The sequence below is a fragment of the Nerophis lumbriciformis genome, linkage group LG07, assembly GCF_033978685.3.
Source record: "Nerophis lumbriciformis linkage group LG07, RoL_Nlum_v2.1, whole genome shotgun sequence".
Classification (NCBI taxonomy): Eukaryota; Metazoa; Chordata; class Actinopteri; order Syngnathiformes; family Syngnathidae; genus Nerophis; species Nerophis lumbriciformis.
Genome location: NC_084554.2, coordinates 25,683,857 through 25,700,000, shown reverse-complemented (window position 1 = coordinate 25,700,000; position 16,144 = coordinate 25,683,857). Strand labels below are relative to the sequence as shown.

At 40.1% G+C, this 16,144-nt stretch overlaps 1 protein-coding gene across 2 annotated transcripts in view; it reads right to left on the bottom strand.

The window, feature by feature from the left end:
- The window catches only part of pdk3a (pyruvate dehydrogenase kinase, isozyme 3a), a 40,686-nt gene that overhangs the window by 11,663 nt on the left and 12,879 nt on the right, over positions 1-16,144 (bottom strand). For both annotated transcript variants that reach the window (XM_061965599.2, XM_072913489.1), the window contains exons 2-8: positions 8,461-8,602; positions 8,300-8,371; positions 6,262-6,446; positions 6,067-6,156; positions 5,921-5,998; positions 178-254; positions 14-115 (exon numbers count right to left, since the gene is read on the bottom strand). In XM_061965599.2, coding sequence (XP_061821583.1) covers positions 14-115; positions 178-254; positions 5,921-5,998; positions 6,067-6,156; positions 6,262-6,446; positions 8,300-8,371; positions 8,461-8,602 — 746 coding nt within the window. The remainder of the gene's footprint in view (positions 1-13; positions 116-177; positions 255-5,920; positions 5,999-6,066; positions 6,157-6,261; positions 6,447-8,299; positions 8,372-8,460; positions 8,603-16,144) is intronic.

Here is a 16,144-nt window from a genome sequence, read left to right as displayed (position 1 = left end):
ATGTCTAACTGACCTTTATGGACAGATCTTCGTTACCCAGAGTGACTTTTGCTTTCACAGGCGGTAATCCTTCCGCGCTGTTCTCATGAAGCTCCACTGTGGCTCTCATTGAGTTCTACAAAAAAAAAAAAATTAATTAAAAGAAGTAGGGTCACATGCAGCATAATTATTACTGACCTTAAAAAGCTCAAACAGCATGTGGAAGAGATGTGAGGGCACGTACACGGCTTGGATGGACCTTTTAGGGGCCTTCACTAGAAAGTAACATGGGAGGGCGTTGGAAGTTTCGAATGTTGTCTAATAAAAACTGCTGGTTGGAGCTCAGCTCAAATCAGAGCAACCTTACTGTCCCAATTTAAAAAAAAAAGTAGCACAATAGGACCTCAGTTTTTGTACGCCCTACTTTTCACTGTCTCGTACGGCAAAACATGGCGCCTGACAAACTATAGTCGTCCCTCGCCACATCACAATGTTAAATATTGCAGCTTCGGCACATTGCAGATTCTTTTTTCAAAAGCATATCTTACAATGTTTTGGTCCTAAATTAAATATTTTCCAACCTAAAAATGGCTATTTAAACTAAAAAAATATCTATATTACAGTAGTGTTGACCACTAGAGGAGACCAAACCAATGAGAGCGCGCTGCTCAGTATCGTAGCAACTGATTGGCTCACCTCAGGCAGTATTACTGTATTGGATTAAAAACGTGTAAAAGGTGACTAAAGGGTGCTAGATTTTGAAAAACGTACTTAGGAGGCCATTAACAATTTATTTATGCCCTAGCTAAGAAAATATTTGATTTGTTTGTTAATGATGGCACTGCCTTTAGCGCCCTCTACAACCTGTACAAACAGCGTGCCAGCCCAGTTACATGTTATATGAGGCTTCTGCAGACACACATGAGTGACTGCAAGGCATACTTGGTCAATAGCCATACAGGTCACATTGAGGGTGGCCGTATAAACAACTTTAACACTCTTACTAATATGCGCCACACTGTGACCCCATACCAAACAAGAATGACAAACACATTTCGGGAGAACATCCGCACCGTAACACAACATAAACACAACAGAACAAATACCCAGAATCCCATGCAGCACTAACTCTTCCGGGCTACATTATACACCCCCGCTACCACCAAACCCCGCCCCCCAACCCTGCCCCCCCCTCCGTGCGTCGGTTGAAGTGGGCGGGGTTTGGTGGTAGCGGGGGGGTGTAATGTAGCCCGGAAGAGTTAGGGATGCATGGGATTCTGGGTATTTGTTCTGTTGTGTTTATGTTGTGCTACGGTGCTGTTCTCCCGAAATGTGTTTGTCATTCTTGTTTGGTGTGGGTTCACAGTGTGGCGCATATTAGTAAGAGTGTTGAAGTTGTTTATACGGCCACTCTCAGTGTGACCTGTATGGCTGTTGACCAAGTATGCTATGCAGTCACTTACATGTGTAAGCAGAGGCCGCATACAACATGTGACTGGGCCGGCACGCAGATAGTATGGTGAAAAAGCGGACGCGACGACAGGTTGTAGAGGACGCGAAAGGCAGTGCCATCACGGCATGCCCTCAATATTGTTGTCCGGGTGAAAATCGGAGAATAGCGTCCCGGAAAAATCGGGAGGATCGGCAGGTATGCAGCTGAGCCGTATCAGAGTGATCAAAGAGCCGCATGCGGCTCCGGAGCCGCGGGTTGCCGACCCCTGGTATAGTTAAATGCTCTCAAAAATACTGATAAATATTTTCAAATTTTACTTAAAATTATGTAAATAAATACATTTGCACAAAAAAACGCAAAATATTGTTCTATTATTTGAGTTTTTATATTTGTTTATCTTTCTTTTTTTTTTATTTGTGAAAGTTTTAGTGGGCTTAACATTAAAGGCAAACCGGGTGCTTTTTTTAATAGGAAAAGACGTTATTTAGCGTGCTAGCTGTTTCGCTAGGAAACGAGCAGTATCAGTGTGAGTACGTGTCTTGTACTCATGTTGGCATTTAAGCTATCTAACGATTAGCGATTATCTACCGTGAATTGATTAACGCATAAGTTGAAAAAAGTATGCGGGTGTTACCATTTAGTGGTCAATTGTACGGAATATGTACTGTACTGTGTAAACTGTACTGTTTTATATGATGCATTCTCTTCCTTTGCAATCTACTAATAAAAGTTTCAATCAATTATAAGCGCGCAAGCTGCTTTTCTATGAAATTAACAGTATCACATGAGACTTTTAAAGTGAGGTACCAATCAGTTTTACACCATTAACATTTGAATACGGTAATACAGTAAGACGTTAATGTGTCTTGTATTCATGTTATCATTTAAGCTAGCTAACGATTAGCTTCAAAAATTGCTTTGATTTTCGTACCATTTGATCTTCGGCTGACATTTTGGAAGGAATGACTAACAAAACTTTTGGACTCATAAGAAATAACCCGAGTGACAACTCTTTTTAAAATCAAATAGCTGAGGTCAAATCGCTCTATGTAGATTTATGTAGATGTAGTTTATTTAAAAGGGACAATACATATTAATGAACATTTATCATGTCAATATGTGAGATTATAGCCAATGGCGATTATCCATCCCAGCCCCTTTGGCAGATTGATGTTAAAATTAAGACAAACACATTCGAAACACAGATTACAATATGAACATGTACATTTCAAGGTTTAGTTCCCAAAGGTGCCGTTGTAAAACACTCGCTGCCACAAACATACAAAATTGATAAGAGAAATATTTTATAATATGAACTTTAACACTTCCATTGTATACCAGTGTCCTATGAATTATGATTACAGTTGGGACTCTCAAGCAGCCTATCAAATGATGCGTATGTTCCAATGTATGTAGTTCCATGTTTGACACGTGATATGTCACAATATATAACAATACATTTAATAATAATAATAATAATATTCCGCCCGAATGCAGCTGGGATAGACTCCAGTACCCCCAGTGACCCCGAGAGGAACAAGCGGTGGAAAATGGATGGCTGGATGGATGGAATAATAATATATTTGGCCAGTATCAGCAATAACTCTCCTGATTACTGTAAGAAATATATTTACTGTACTTTCTGATTCACTTTTATATTACAACATTTATTGGCTTATTGGTCACTGCTACATCTCTACAGGTGTGTGTATGAGTGTAAGTGAAAAGAAGAAAAGCTCAGACTCACTTGCCGAGGGAAAGTCATTTGACTTTTTACGAAGGAAAATAAAATTGTTTTATATTCCAGTCAATATGGTATTGTTTGATAAGGATGGGTACTGAATTTGGTACTTTTATAGTTATCATCCGAAGTCCTTTGGTACTACCTGGTACTGATTTACATGAAATCAAACGGATCCATATTTCGGTACCTTAGTGTTTACGTGACGTCCGGCTCAAGGATTTGGCCGGGAAACAAGCAGTCACGGAGTCGGACTGCCTCTCGGTAATGTTACTGAAAAGTACAGTAAGGCTCCATTTTTCAAAATGCGCTAGCTCCAAGCTGATTTACAAACATCGTTTCCATATAAGTTGGGAAATTGTGTTAGATGTAAATATAAACGGAATACAATGATTTGCAAATCCTTTTCAACCCATATTCAATTGAATGCACTACAAAGAAAAGATATTTGATGTTCAAACTCATAAACTTTATTTTTTTTTGCAAATAATAATTAACTTAGAATTTCATGGCTGCAACACATGCCAAAGTAGTTGGGAAAGGGCATGTTCACCACTGTGTTACATGGCCTTTCATTTTAACAACACTCAGTAAACGTTTGGGAACTGAGGAGACACATTTTTTAAGCTTCTCAGGTGGAATTCTTTCCCATTCTTGCTTGATGTACAGCTTAAGTTGTTCAACAGTCCGGGGGTCTCCGTTGTGGTATTTTAGGCTTCATAATGCGCCACACATTTTCAATGGGAGCCAGGTCTGGTCTACAAGCAGGCCAGTCTAGTACCCGCACTCTTTTACTATGAAGCCACGTTGATGTAACACGTGGCTTGGCATTGTCTTGCTGAAATAAGCAGGGGCGTCCATGGTAACGTTGCTTTGAAGGCAACATATGTTGCTCCAAAACCTGTATGTACCTTTCAGCATTATTGCCGCCTTCACAGATGTGTAAGTTACCCATGCCTTGAGCACTAATACACCCCCATACCATCACAGATGTTGGCTTTTCAACTTTGCGCCTATAACAATCCGGATGGTTCTTTTCCTCTTTGGTCCGGAGGACACGACGTCCACAGTTTCCAAAAACAATTTGAAATGTGGACTCGTCAGACCACAGAACACTTTTCCACTTTGTATCAGTCCATCTTAGATGAGCTCAGACCCAGCGAAGCCGACGGAGTTTCCGGGTGTTGCTGATAAACGGTTTTCGCCTTGCATAGGAGAGTTTTAACTTGCACTTACAGATGTAGCGTCCAACTGTAGTTACTGACAGTGGGTTTCTGAAGTGTTCCTTTACACACTGATGTCGCTTGTTGATGCAGTACAGCCTGAGGGATCGAAGGTCACAGGCTTAGCTGCTTACGTGCAGGGATTTCTCCAGATCCTCTGAACCCTTTGATGATATTACGGACCGTAGATGGTGAAATCCCTAAATTCCTTGCAATAGCTGGTTGAGAAAGGTTTTTCTTAAACTGTTCAACAATTTGCTCACGCATTTGTTGACAAAGTGGTGACCCTCGCCCCGTCCTTGTTTGTGAATGACTAAGCATTTCATGGAATCTACTTTTATACCCAATCATGGCACCCACCTGTTCCCAATTAGCCTGCACACCTGTGGGATGTTCCAAATAAGTGTTTGATAAGCATTCCTCAACTTTATCAGTATTTAATGCCACCTTTCCCAACTTCTTTGTCACGTGTTGCTGGCATCAAATTCTAAAGACATGCACCTGGGGATAGGTTGATTGGCAACACTAAATTGGCCCTAGTGTGTGACTGTGAGTGTGAATGTTGTCTGTCTATCTGTGTTGGCCCTGCGATGAAGTGGCGACTTGTCCAGGGTGTACCCCGTCTTCCGCCCGATTGTAGCTGAGACAGGCTTTCTACCGCGACCCCGAAGGGAATAAGCGGTAGAAAATGGATGGATGGATGGATGATTATTTGCAAAAAAAAAAAAAGTTTATCAGTTTGAACATCAAATATGTTGTCTTTGTAGCATATTCAACTGAATATGGGTTGAAAATTATTTGCAAATCATTGTATTCCGTTTATATTTACATCTAACACAATTTCCCAACTCATATGGAAACGGGGTTTGTACATTAGATTAGCCATAGACGTGCAACCTATGAGCATTTGCAATTTCAACACCACCATATTTGGTAATCAAAACTTCAACTAAGATGCCCATTACAATCAAACTACATACAATACTTAAGGTACAAACACTTTGTGGGGTGCAACAAAAGACTAAAAAGAAAAGACTGGCACATTTAACTTATGGACAAAGACTACTTATTGGCAAAGGCAACACACTGTTTCCATCTAACGTCTTGGAAATGGAACTCCTTGCAAAGTCAACCATATAATACTTGCAAATGAGACACAGAAGTGTAAAAAAACAGGATGACTGGACAGAATACAGTAGGTCAGTGCTAAACGTTAATTAACATATATTTGTAAATAATTAATATTTCCTCACACATTTGTACAAGAACAAAAAAAATGGTACTGTTGTTGAGTACCGATATTGATTCCCAGGTATCTGGAATTGGTGCCGTATTGATTCAAATGTGAAAGGTACCCATCCCTATTGTTCGACAAACTAATTAATTTGTATCATTATTGGGTTCCATCATGCTTGTGATAACTTGAGGTGCAGAAGGCTTTACTTTGACTCAACTTTTTCTCAATAATTTGGGACTTCATCATAGTCATATTGTATTACTAGCATTATTGCATAGCAGTCTTACTGTCAAATTCTTCAATGCGGAGCTCGGGAGCTGCCAAGTAGTACTTCTCACAGAGCATTTTGGCCATGTCATAAGCATCTGATGGATGAAGCACAGAGTGAGTAAATTATGACGGACTTATTAAAATATGACACCTGTCAACTCACCACTGACAACTTCAGCCACACAGCAGTTAGGATCGATGCTGCCGATGTGTTTGGGAAGAGCCGGGTTGGTGTCGTTACCAAACAGGAGAGCTGCACAGTGAGGACACAAAGGGAGTGAGTTACTTACACACACACACACACACACACACACATGCATATGCACACAATCCGTACTACTCCAGTTTCATTACTCACTGTGCTGATTGATGAGCATGCGAAAGGAGATGCGGTTTGTGTAGAAGCGGTCCAGGAAATACTGGATGTTGCTGCTGATGAAGGGATCGAAGCCAAACTTAGCCTTGTACTCAATTACGCCCTGCGCCATAGTGGGAACCACGTCGTTGTGGCGGTTACGGATCTCGATCAACAACTCTAGAAAGCTGAGAGGGAATAAAGTTGTCATGGCTCAATACTAAAAAGACTCCCTTATCCAAATTCCTGTACGCTATTATTAGTCATGTGTGACTGTTTATCACACGGCATTGTTATAGTGTAAATACACGTTACCTGCATATCTACACTACATGGACAAAAAGGCTTGGGACACCTCTTTATGAATTAACTATAAAATAAAATAATTACTTGAAAAAATACTCATTTTCTACTTAGTACTCAAAATAAAAAATCCAGAATTAATTTAAAACTCCATCACCTGCATAATTGTATTTACTTTTATTTATTTATTTACTTAAAAAACAGATTTTGTTTAGAATAATTTTAATATTTCTTTTGATACATATATTTTTTTATTTATATCAAAATAATATTTTTTTTATTATTTCAATTATTTTAAAAATGCCCACTTCCTTTATAGCACTTATAGTTTTATTCATGAAATAATATAAATAAATACAAAATATATCTTAAATAGATTTTTTTTTTTAAATACCCACCTCCTCTGTAACACTTTAAAATAACTTACAAATAATTTAAAAAAAATACCAACAGACTTTATATTACTTTTTTGGTAATAAGAAAAAACTTGAATTGAAAAAAAAAACACGATCTCTATAGTACCTTTTTTAATAAATTAACTAATAAATATAAATACAAATAAACACCTTAAATATATCTTAAAAATATCCACCTTCTCTATTGCACTTTTTACAAAAAACATTTAAAAAATACCCACAGCCTTAATATTACTGTTATTTTTATTTTAATAAAAAGTTATTAATTTAAAAAAATACCCACATTTTCCATATTACTTTTATTTTATAATCATTAATTAAGGAATCAAAATAAACATACCTACCTCTTACATATATACTTTTTATTCAGAAAAACATTTATAATTTATAAATATAACTAAATTAAAGACGTTTATTTTAATTAATGCATATTTTTAATTATTTAAAAAATATTTAAAACATTTTATTATTCATTAATTAATACAATTTAAAAAACAGACGGACCGCTTTCATATTACCTGCAAAAAATAACAAATGGTTAAAAAATACCCACCACTTCTATGCTTTTTTTATTCATAAAAAACTTTCCTAATTTAAAAATACCCACCTTCTCCAAAGTACATTTCTTTTAATTCATACATATTTTTTTATTAATTAAAAAATACCCAACTACTATTAGGTAATTTTATTTTATTCATTAATTAAAAACTGTTAATACTTTAAAACATGAATTTTTAAAATCCCCACCTCCTTTACACTACACCACTAAACTTTTATTCTATTCTAAAATGACCACCTCCTCAATAATTAGTGGTTTTATTCATAAATTAATAATATAAATAAAGAATACATTTGTGAATTAAAAAAATAAAGTTTGTTTTTTTTTTTAAAGAGGAAAAATAAACACTATTTTTCCACGGTTAAAAAATATTGAAAAATGCTTTAATATTAGGAAAAGTCACAAAGAAATTCCGGATCCACACCCTTATCAGAATCACCAAAACAGGTTTACCCATGGAAATGTAGGTAGTTTTGGTTCAGTCTTACCTAATGGCATACATTTTGGAAAATGGCATGCTTCTAACTTTATGAATTCCAAGCAAAGTCCCCAGACTTTCAGATTAAATAAAACAAAGATTATGGGCCTCACCTATATAATCAAGTTTGTGCCAAAATTCCCCCAAAGCAAATCATCCAAAAAGGGAAGACCAATTCCATATTTTTACTCCTTGACCCAATACTTTATTCCGTAATGTATGAGTGCTGATAAAGATGGCTTGCTCATAAAGCCATAAAGTTGCACCCTTCATGACTTGACTCACTCATTCAGAGCGTGAGGATCCTCAGGCTTTCTGTTCTCATAGTCCAGCAGCTCCACAAAGCTCTGCATGTACCTAATAAAACGGGCAAAAGGGCAACTTTGCATCAAAAACCCTATCCAGCGGCTGTTATATTTATTGTGTATAATAAAAAGGTGGATTACCATTTCTGAACCAGGCGGATGGATGTTTGGCTGAGCAGTTTATCCGGCAGCAGGTTGACTTCCCGCATGGTGTTGGCCAGACGCACAGGCAGCTCCTTGCGTAGGAACATGTACGAGGTTTTCTCACAGGCATTCTCTCTACCTGGAAGTTAAGTAACTAAAGTTATTCTGTGAGGCACTTCTGATAAAAATACAGTCTGTCCGAGTCTCTCCAGGGCATTGGTATGCGTGAGTGGCAGGTAGAAAACCTCTGAGGCAGGAAAAACTTAAAATAAAGTTTAATATTCATCAACTGATCTGTTATAAATGTATTTTCTGTATGATTCCAGTTGTTTTCTTTAATTAATACATTTGCGCATTTCCCAATCAAATCACCTCACTTCTGAATGCGCAATCCCTGACAAACTTCCCGTTTCTTAGCATGTCACCAATATAATATTTGCAGAAATATTTACTACACACCCGCCTGTGAAATGTCTTTAGTAGACACGTGAGACATTTTTATTCTTGCTGATCGGACAATAAGCTGCAGAGAAACATCTAAAGTAAGGCAGATAAAATATGAAAAAAATTAAGAAAATGTTTATTAATTATATTATTAAATTTTATTTATGCATTTAATATTATTATTATCATATAAATAAATGGGTCAAAGTACATCATAAAATCCATCACATGTCACTGGTTTGGTGCCCCCTGTTGGTACGCATGTATAAATTCTAGCGCAAACTATAAGAAGACTTTTGTTTATGGAAAAAAACCTGTTGGATCAATGCAGTAATCCATTCATTCTTAATCTGTGGTGAGCAAGCTACACAAAGTGCTAGGTAGCAAAACCTGTGTTTAGAATGACCAAAAAATGTACTTATTTCCTCCATTTTGCCAATATCTTCATTAGCTTTGGACAAAGAATCACGGAGAAATTGTGACTTTCGTGTGAAGTATGCCAAGTGTGGTGGCTGCCTCCAAAGTGTTTGTAATTACTGTATGTATCACTCATTATGTAGTATTATAACTGATCTTTCTTTTTTATTACATGGTAAGTGAATGAGTGTACTTTTGTAGTTGTTTCCAAATATTTCTGCACAATAACTCAGATATGGTAACACTGCGAGCAGTAGAGAATATGGAGTGTTTTTTGGTCCAGAACATATTTTGCTTTATTCATTATTGATGTATTTCTTGCCACTTTATGTTGTATATTTCTTATGAGAGTTTCAGTTCATTTTCTCTTCTATTATAACACCCCAAATTTGGGTTTTTTACTCATTCAATGTCCGTATATTTGTGCTTGTGTTTGACTTTCTCTTCTGCTGCTATCGAATCGCATTATTTTAGTTTTACTGAGCTTCAAAGATAGTCTGTTTTTCTCAAACCATCTCCTAAATGTATTAGTTTATTCTGTTATTATTTTAATTAGCTTGTGTGTGTTTTCTCCTGAACAAAACGCAGATGTTTACCTTGCACAAGACATTGTATTTGGTGGGTCTCAATTGTTGTTCGCAAACCTTTTCTTCCCATACTTGTCTTCTTTCTAGGTTGTTGGGAAAGCAATGTAAAAGCTTTCCACAATTTTCGCAGATGGAGTCGCTCCATGTTGCACAACAGAGCATTTTTACACTTTGAAAAAATAACGAAAAAGCTCAGCAAACTCATAGCATCAGCTCAAAGTTGGCAGCAGTCATGGCGCCCTGTAGTCACGTGAGTGCCTTTTGACCAATAATTGAGGAGATCGCCTGAAACCAAGTTGATCATACTCTCTTTATAAACAACTCTGATTTCCGTGGCACTACTTCAACACTGTCTTTTCTAGCCATCATCTTTGTTGTACCGGTAGTTTTTAGCGCTTCCATAGCGAGTCTACTGACAGAAAGAAATTACAACTGTACGCTACTTTATATTAGAAATGGCAACAGTGGAGGATGGATGCCCCACAACAACAGGATAGAGAAAAAGAAGGCGCCTATTGACTACAGCGCGGACTACAATGGCAGATGCGCGCTATTTTTGTGGACTTATGCAGATCCCAAGTACACATCAGCAGGTACCAATAAGTAAAAAAAAAAATTGGTTTTTCATAATATTGCATAACAAAATGCCAGATATTATTCCTCATTATCTGGCGTCTGCCATTTTTGTGTCCTTATACACACACAAAATAATAATACCCGTATGATGAAGCACAGTAAGTCTGAATACGGTAGCAGTAATGGTTTGCGTTCCATCAAGCGGTGCTGCTTTGTAGCTTCCCAAAAACATACTGAAACATTTTGACAGCTTTTTGAGCACAGTGTGTGACGGTCTATATTATCAATGAAACAAAGTTTTGGTCTTGCTTGCTTACGGGTACTTGCTCGCGTCATTTATTGAACAGGCGTCAACCTGCAGTCCACACGTATCTCATCTACTGGTCACACTTATCATTAAACCATGTACCACGTAAAATTGCTTCGAGGTCAGTAATCACAACCAGAATTAATATATACCAGGTTAAAAGATGCACAGTCGATTTTTGAAAAAATAGAAGGATTTTAAGTGCACCTTATAATCCAAAAAATACGCCAATTTGCTTTGTCGCCTATAACACAAATCTGGAATGCAAATGTTTTGCTCAGATAGTTTAGCATATATTGACCTACAGTACATTAGATTGCTTTTAGCATCTTGTTGGAGACTCAGATTTAACATAAATTGAAAATACTAAATCAATAAGAAGGTTCTTACAGTTCATTGTCTGTAGGAATGACGACATCTAGTTTCCACACTCCTATGTGTTTTATCTTGAACTCGCTATCAATTATTTGCTAAATCAAAACCAGACAATAGGTCACACTAAAGACGCTGACACACACACACACACACACACACACACACACACACACACACAGAGCAACACACTGTGTTTTGTGACGTAAAGGCCCGACTCATCACAGACTTGCTTGAGAACAATTCAGAGAGAGTGTCACGGGAAGGTCCTGGAAAATACTCAGGAAGAGGTCATACTTTGCAAATGTCTCGCTCTAAAATGACTTTATGTAAATATTAGTCTTTAAGCCATGTATGCATGTTGAGTTGAGTTTGAGTTTATTTCGAACATGCAAGCATACAACATCCATCCATCCATCCATTTTCTACCGCTTATTCCCTTTGGGGTCGCGGGGGGCGCTGGAGCCTATCTCAGCTACAATCGGGCGGAAGGCGGGGTACACCCTGGACAAGTCGCCACCTCATCACAGGGCCAACACAGATAGACAGACAACATTCACACTCACATCCACACACTAGGGCCAATTTAGTGTTGCCAATCAACTTATCCCCAGGTGCATGTCTTTGGAAGTGGGAGGAAGCCGGAGTACCCGGAGGGAACCCACGCAGTCACGGGGAGAACATGCAAACTCCACACAGAATGATCCCGAGCCTGGGATTGAACCCAAGACTACTCAGGACCTTCGTATTGTGAGGCAGATGCACTAACCCCTCTGCCACCGTGAAGCCCGCATACAACATGATACATCACAATTTCCAGTTTCTCTTTTCAACATGTTCGAAACAACATGTACCGGAGAGGTTCATCTTTTGGGAACACTGACAATATTGTGTTGCTTTCGATTTGAGAAACTCCATGATATTGCAGAAATAAAAGAACTTTGCCTCAGCTTCCTGTCATTCAATGAGCTGAAAGAATAGGATGTGGCTTGTTAATCATAAAGCAACAATAAACTGCCCCGAGATTGCACTTCTTGTAATAGTTCCTGCCTTGTGCACGCATGTATGAATGTTGAGTATCTGTTACCTGCGGGTCTACTAACGACATTGTCACATAAACGCAGCGCGGCCTCCTTGACATTGCAGCCGCGAGAAGAGATGACATCACGCAAACGATCGTCTTTAATCACACATGGATTAAGGAGAGCTTAGAGAACTGCTGGATAGTTGTAGTTAACGGTTATCTTGACTTTCACTATTTGTTGTCTGTTTCAGAGTGAAGACAACCAACTGTTTTTTTATTATTCCTACTCAACATTTTTTTTAAATTATGAATTGTTTTTACTATCACGTTCAAACACCATTCATTAGGTACACATGCACAACCTAAAGACTTCCAATACAAAACCTAAAGAGGGCATTTGATACCATTAGTCATGATGCTCTCATCTCAAAATTATCAGGATTCAATTTCTCTGCTGATGCTATAGATTGGATGAAGTCTTATTTAGTTAGTAGCATTTAGTTTATATAATAGAATAGAATAGAATAGACTAGAAAGTACTTTATTGATCCCTGGGGGAAATTCAGCACCACAGTTCGCTCACAATAGACAAGAATAAAAATAAATAATATAATATATATATTATATATAAAATATATAAATAATATAAATATATTCTACATATACTCTACATAAGTGCAGTCAAGAAGGAACATATGCATTATACAGTCAGATGGCTGTCGGTATGAAGGACCTCCTGTGTCGTTCTGTGTTGCATTTTGGGAGTCTGAGCCTTCCACTGAACGTGCTCATTCTCCCCGCAAGGTCCGAGTGTAGTGGGTGGGAGGTGTTGTCCATAATGGCTAGGAGCTTTGCTAGACTTCTCCTCTCTGACACCACCGCCAGAGAGTCTAGCTCCACTCCCACCACGTTACTGGCCTTCTCTACCAACTTGTCCAGTCTGTTTGCGTCCCTCGCTCTAAGCCCGCTGCCCCAGCAGGCCACGGCGTACAAGAAGGCGCCCGCCACCACCGACTCGTAGAACATCTTCAACATCTTTGTGCAGACGTTGAAGGATCCTAGCCTCCTGAGGAAGTAGAGGCGGCTCTGTCCCTTCTTGTTTATTGCCTCAGCGTGTTTTAACCCATTCAGCTTGTTGTCGATGTGTACACCGAGGTATTTATAATCCTCAACCATGTCAACATCGACCCCCCTGATGGAAACAGGGGTCGCCGTAGTACTCCTCCTCCTTCTCAGGTCCACAACCAGCTCCTTGGTCTTCGTCACATTAAGCTGGAGGTGGTTCTTTCCACACCATGTGACAAAGTCCTCCACCAGTGGCCTGTATTCCTCATCATCACCATCCTCAATACACCCCACTATCGCAGAGTCATCAGAAAACTTCTGAAGGTGGCAGGACTCTGAGTGATAGTGGTAATAGGTGGTGTAGATGGTGAAGAGGAAGGGGGAGAGGACTGTGCCCTGCGGGGCCCCGGTGTTGCTGACCAGCAGTCGCACGTACTGTGGTCTGTCAGTCAGGTAATCAACAACCCAGGACGCCAAGGGGGCCTCCACCTGCATCATCTCCAACTTCACACCCAGTAGTCCAGGCCGTATGGTATTGAAAGCACTGGAGAAGTCAAAAAACATGACCCTCACACTGCCCGCAGGCTTGTCTAGGTGGGTGTGGGCTCGGTTCAGCAGGTAGATGACTGCGTCCTCCACTCACAGTCGGGGCTGGTAGGCGAATTGGAGTGGGTCCAGGTGGGACTTGACTGTAGGGCGGAGTTGTTCCAGGACCAACCATATCATGGTCTTCATGATATGGGAGGCTAGAGCCACCGTCCTGTAGTCCTTCGACGTGCTGGGTCGCGTGCACTTGAGGATGGGGACCACGCATGAGGTTTTCCACAGTGTGAGGACTTTCTGCAGCCTAAGGCTCACGTTGAAGATGTGCTGTAGCACACCACACAGCTGTGGGGCGCAGGCTTTGAGCATCCTGGGGCTCACGCTGTCAGGACCCGCGGCCTTGCCTGTTTGTAACTTATTTAGCTGTGCATTCACCTGTTCTGCAGACAGACACACTGGGGGGTCTCAGGTTGTTGGGGGAGGGGGGGTAATCAAGCTGAGGGTGAGGTGTTAAGTGGGGGGAGGTAGTCATTGGTGTTGGGGGGCTGTGAGGAGGGGAGGAGGGGATGGATTGGTTCGCTGAAGTTGTTAGGGGGCCGGCTGGCATGTCTCGGGGGGGGGGGGGGGGGGGGGGGGGGGGGGGGGGGGGGCAGGAGCTTGTCGCAGCCACTGTGTCAAACCTGTTAAAGAACTGGTTTAGTTCATTGGCCTTCTCTTTGTCTCCGTCCACCTCCTACCCCCCGACGGTTTGAGGCCGGTGATGGTCTGTATACCTCGCCAAACCGCCTTCATGTTGTTGTCCTTCAGCTTCCCTTCCAGCTTCCTCCTGTAGTTCTCCTTGGCCTCCCTGAGTTTGGTCTTCAGCAGCCCCTGAACTCTTTTCACCTCCTCCCTGTTACCAGCATTGAATGCCCTCTTCTTCTCATTCAGTAGGGCTTTGATGTTCTTGGTCACCCACGGCTTGTTGTTTGGGTCGTAGGTGACCGTCCTTGATGGGACATTTGAGTCAACACAGAAGTTGATATAGTCTGTGATGCACTCTGTGAGCCCATCAATATCCTCTCCATGACGCTCCATTAGCACCTGCCAGTCAGTTACCTCAAAACAGCCCTGTAGTGTCTCTTGGACTCCTTCTGACCACCTTCTCACTGTTTTTTTGGTCACAGGCTGTCTTTTGATCAGAGGCACATAACAGGGGTTGAGGTAAACAAGGTTGTGGTCTGACCGGCCCAGCTCTGGTAGTGGTATGGAGCTATACGCATCCTTGATGTTTGCGTACAGCAGGTCCAAGATCTTATTTCCTCTGGTGTGGCAGCTGACATACTGAATGAAGTTGGGTAGTGATTTGTCTATAGTAACATGGTTAAAATCTCCCAAGATGAGGATGAGAGCTTTCGGGTGCTTGGTTTGTAGTCTGGCTATCGAGCTGTGGATGACGTCACTGGCAGCTGCAGTGTTAGCAGAGGGGGGGATGTATACTGCCATCATGATAACATGCGGAATCTCCCTGGGCAAATAATATGGTCTGAGTCCTACAGCTAACATCTTTATATTCGGGTCACAGTGGCGCTCTTTTATTGTGATATGACCAGGATGACAATATTTCTTATTAAAGGGGAACATTATCACCAGACCTATGTAAGCGTCAATATATACCTTGATGTTGCAGAAAAAAGACCATATATTTTTTTAACCGATTTTCGAACTCTAAATGGGTGAATTTTGGCGAATTAAACGCCTTTCTATCATTCGCTCTCGGAGCGATGACGTCATCGGGAAGCAATCCGCCATTTTCTCACTTTCGTCGGTGTGTTGTCGGAGGGTGTAACAACACGAACAGGGATGGATTCAAGTTGCACCAGTGGCCCAAAGATGCGAAAGTGACAAGAAATTGGACGAAATTTGTTCAAAATACGAGGCTTTGGGGAAAGCCGACGAAATGGTCAGTCGTTTGTTCCGCACACTTTACCGACGAAAGCTATGCTACGACAGAGATGGCAAGAATGTGTGGATATCCTGCGACACTCAAAGCAGATGCTGACATCAACTCCAAAAATGGACAGATCAGCTTTCAGGAAATGAGAGCGGATGAGGGTATGTCTACAGAATATATTAATTGATGAAAACTCGCGGTTTTACGTATATTATTATACATAAACTGTGTTTACCAATAATTTAGCTTAAAAACTTTTTTTTTTTTCAATCATTCGAGTACATTCGGGTAGTCTTGTGTAATGCAGTATTTTGTGTCTATTTAGGTATGGTTAACCTGAGTGCTGAAATCGTGGAAAAATATATGTTCTTAGCGTGCCTGAAATGGGCTGTCTGCACTCTTAAAGTGCATGT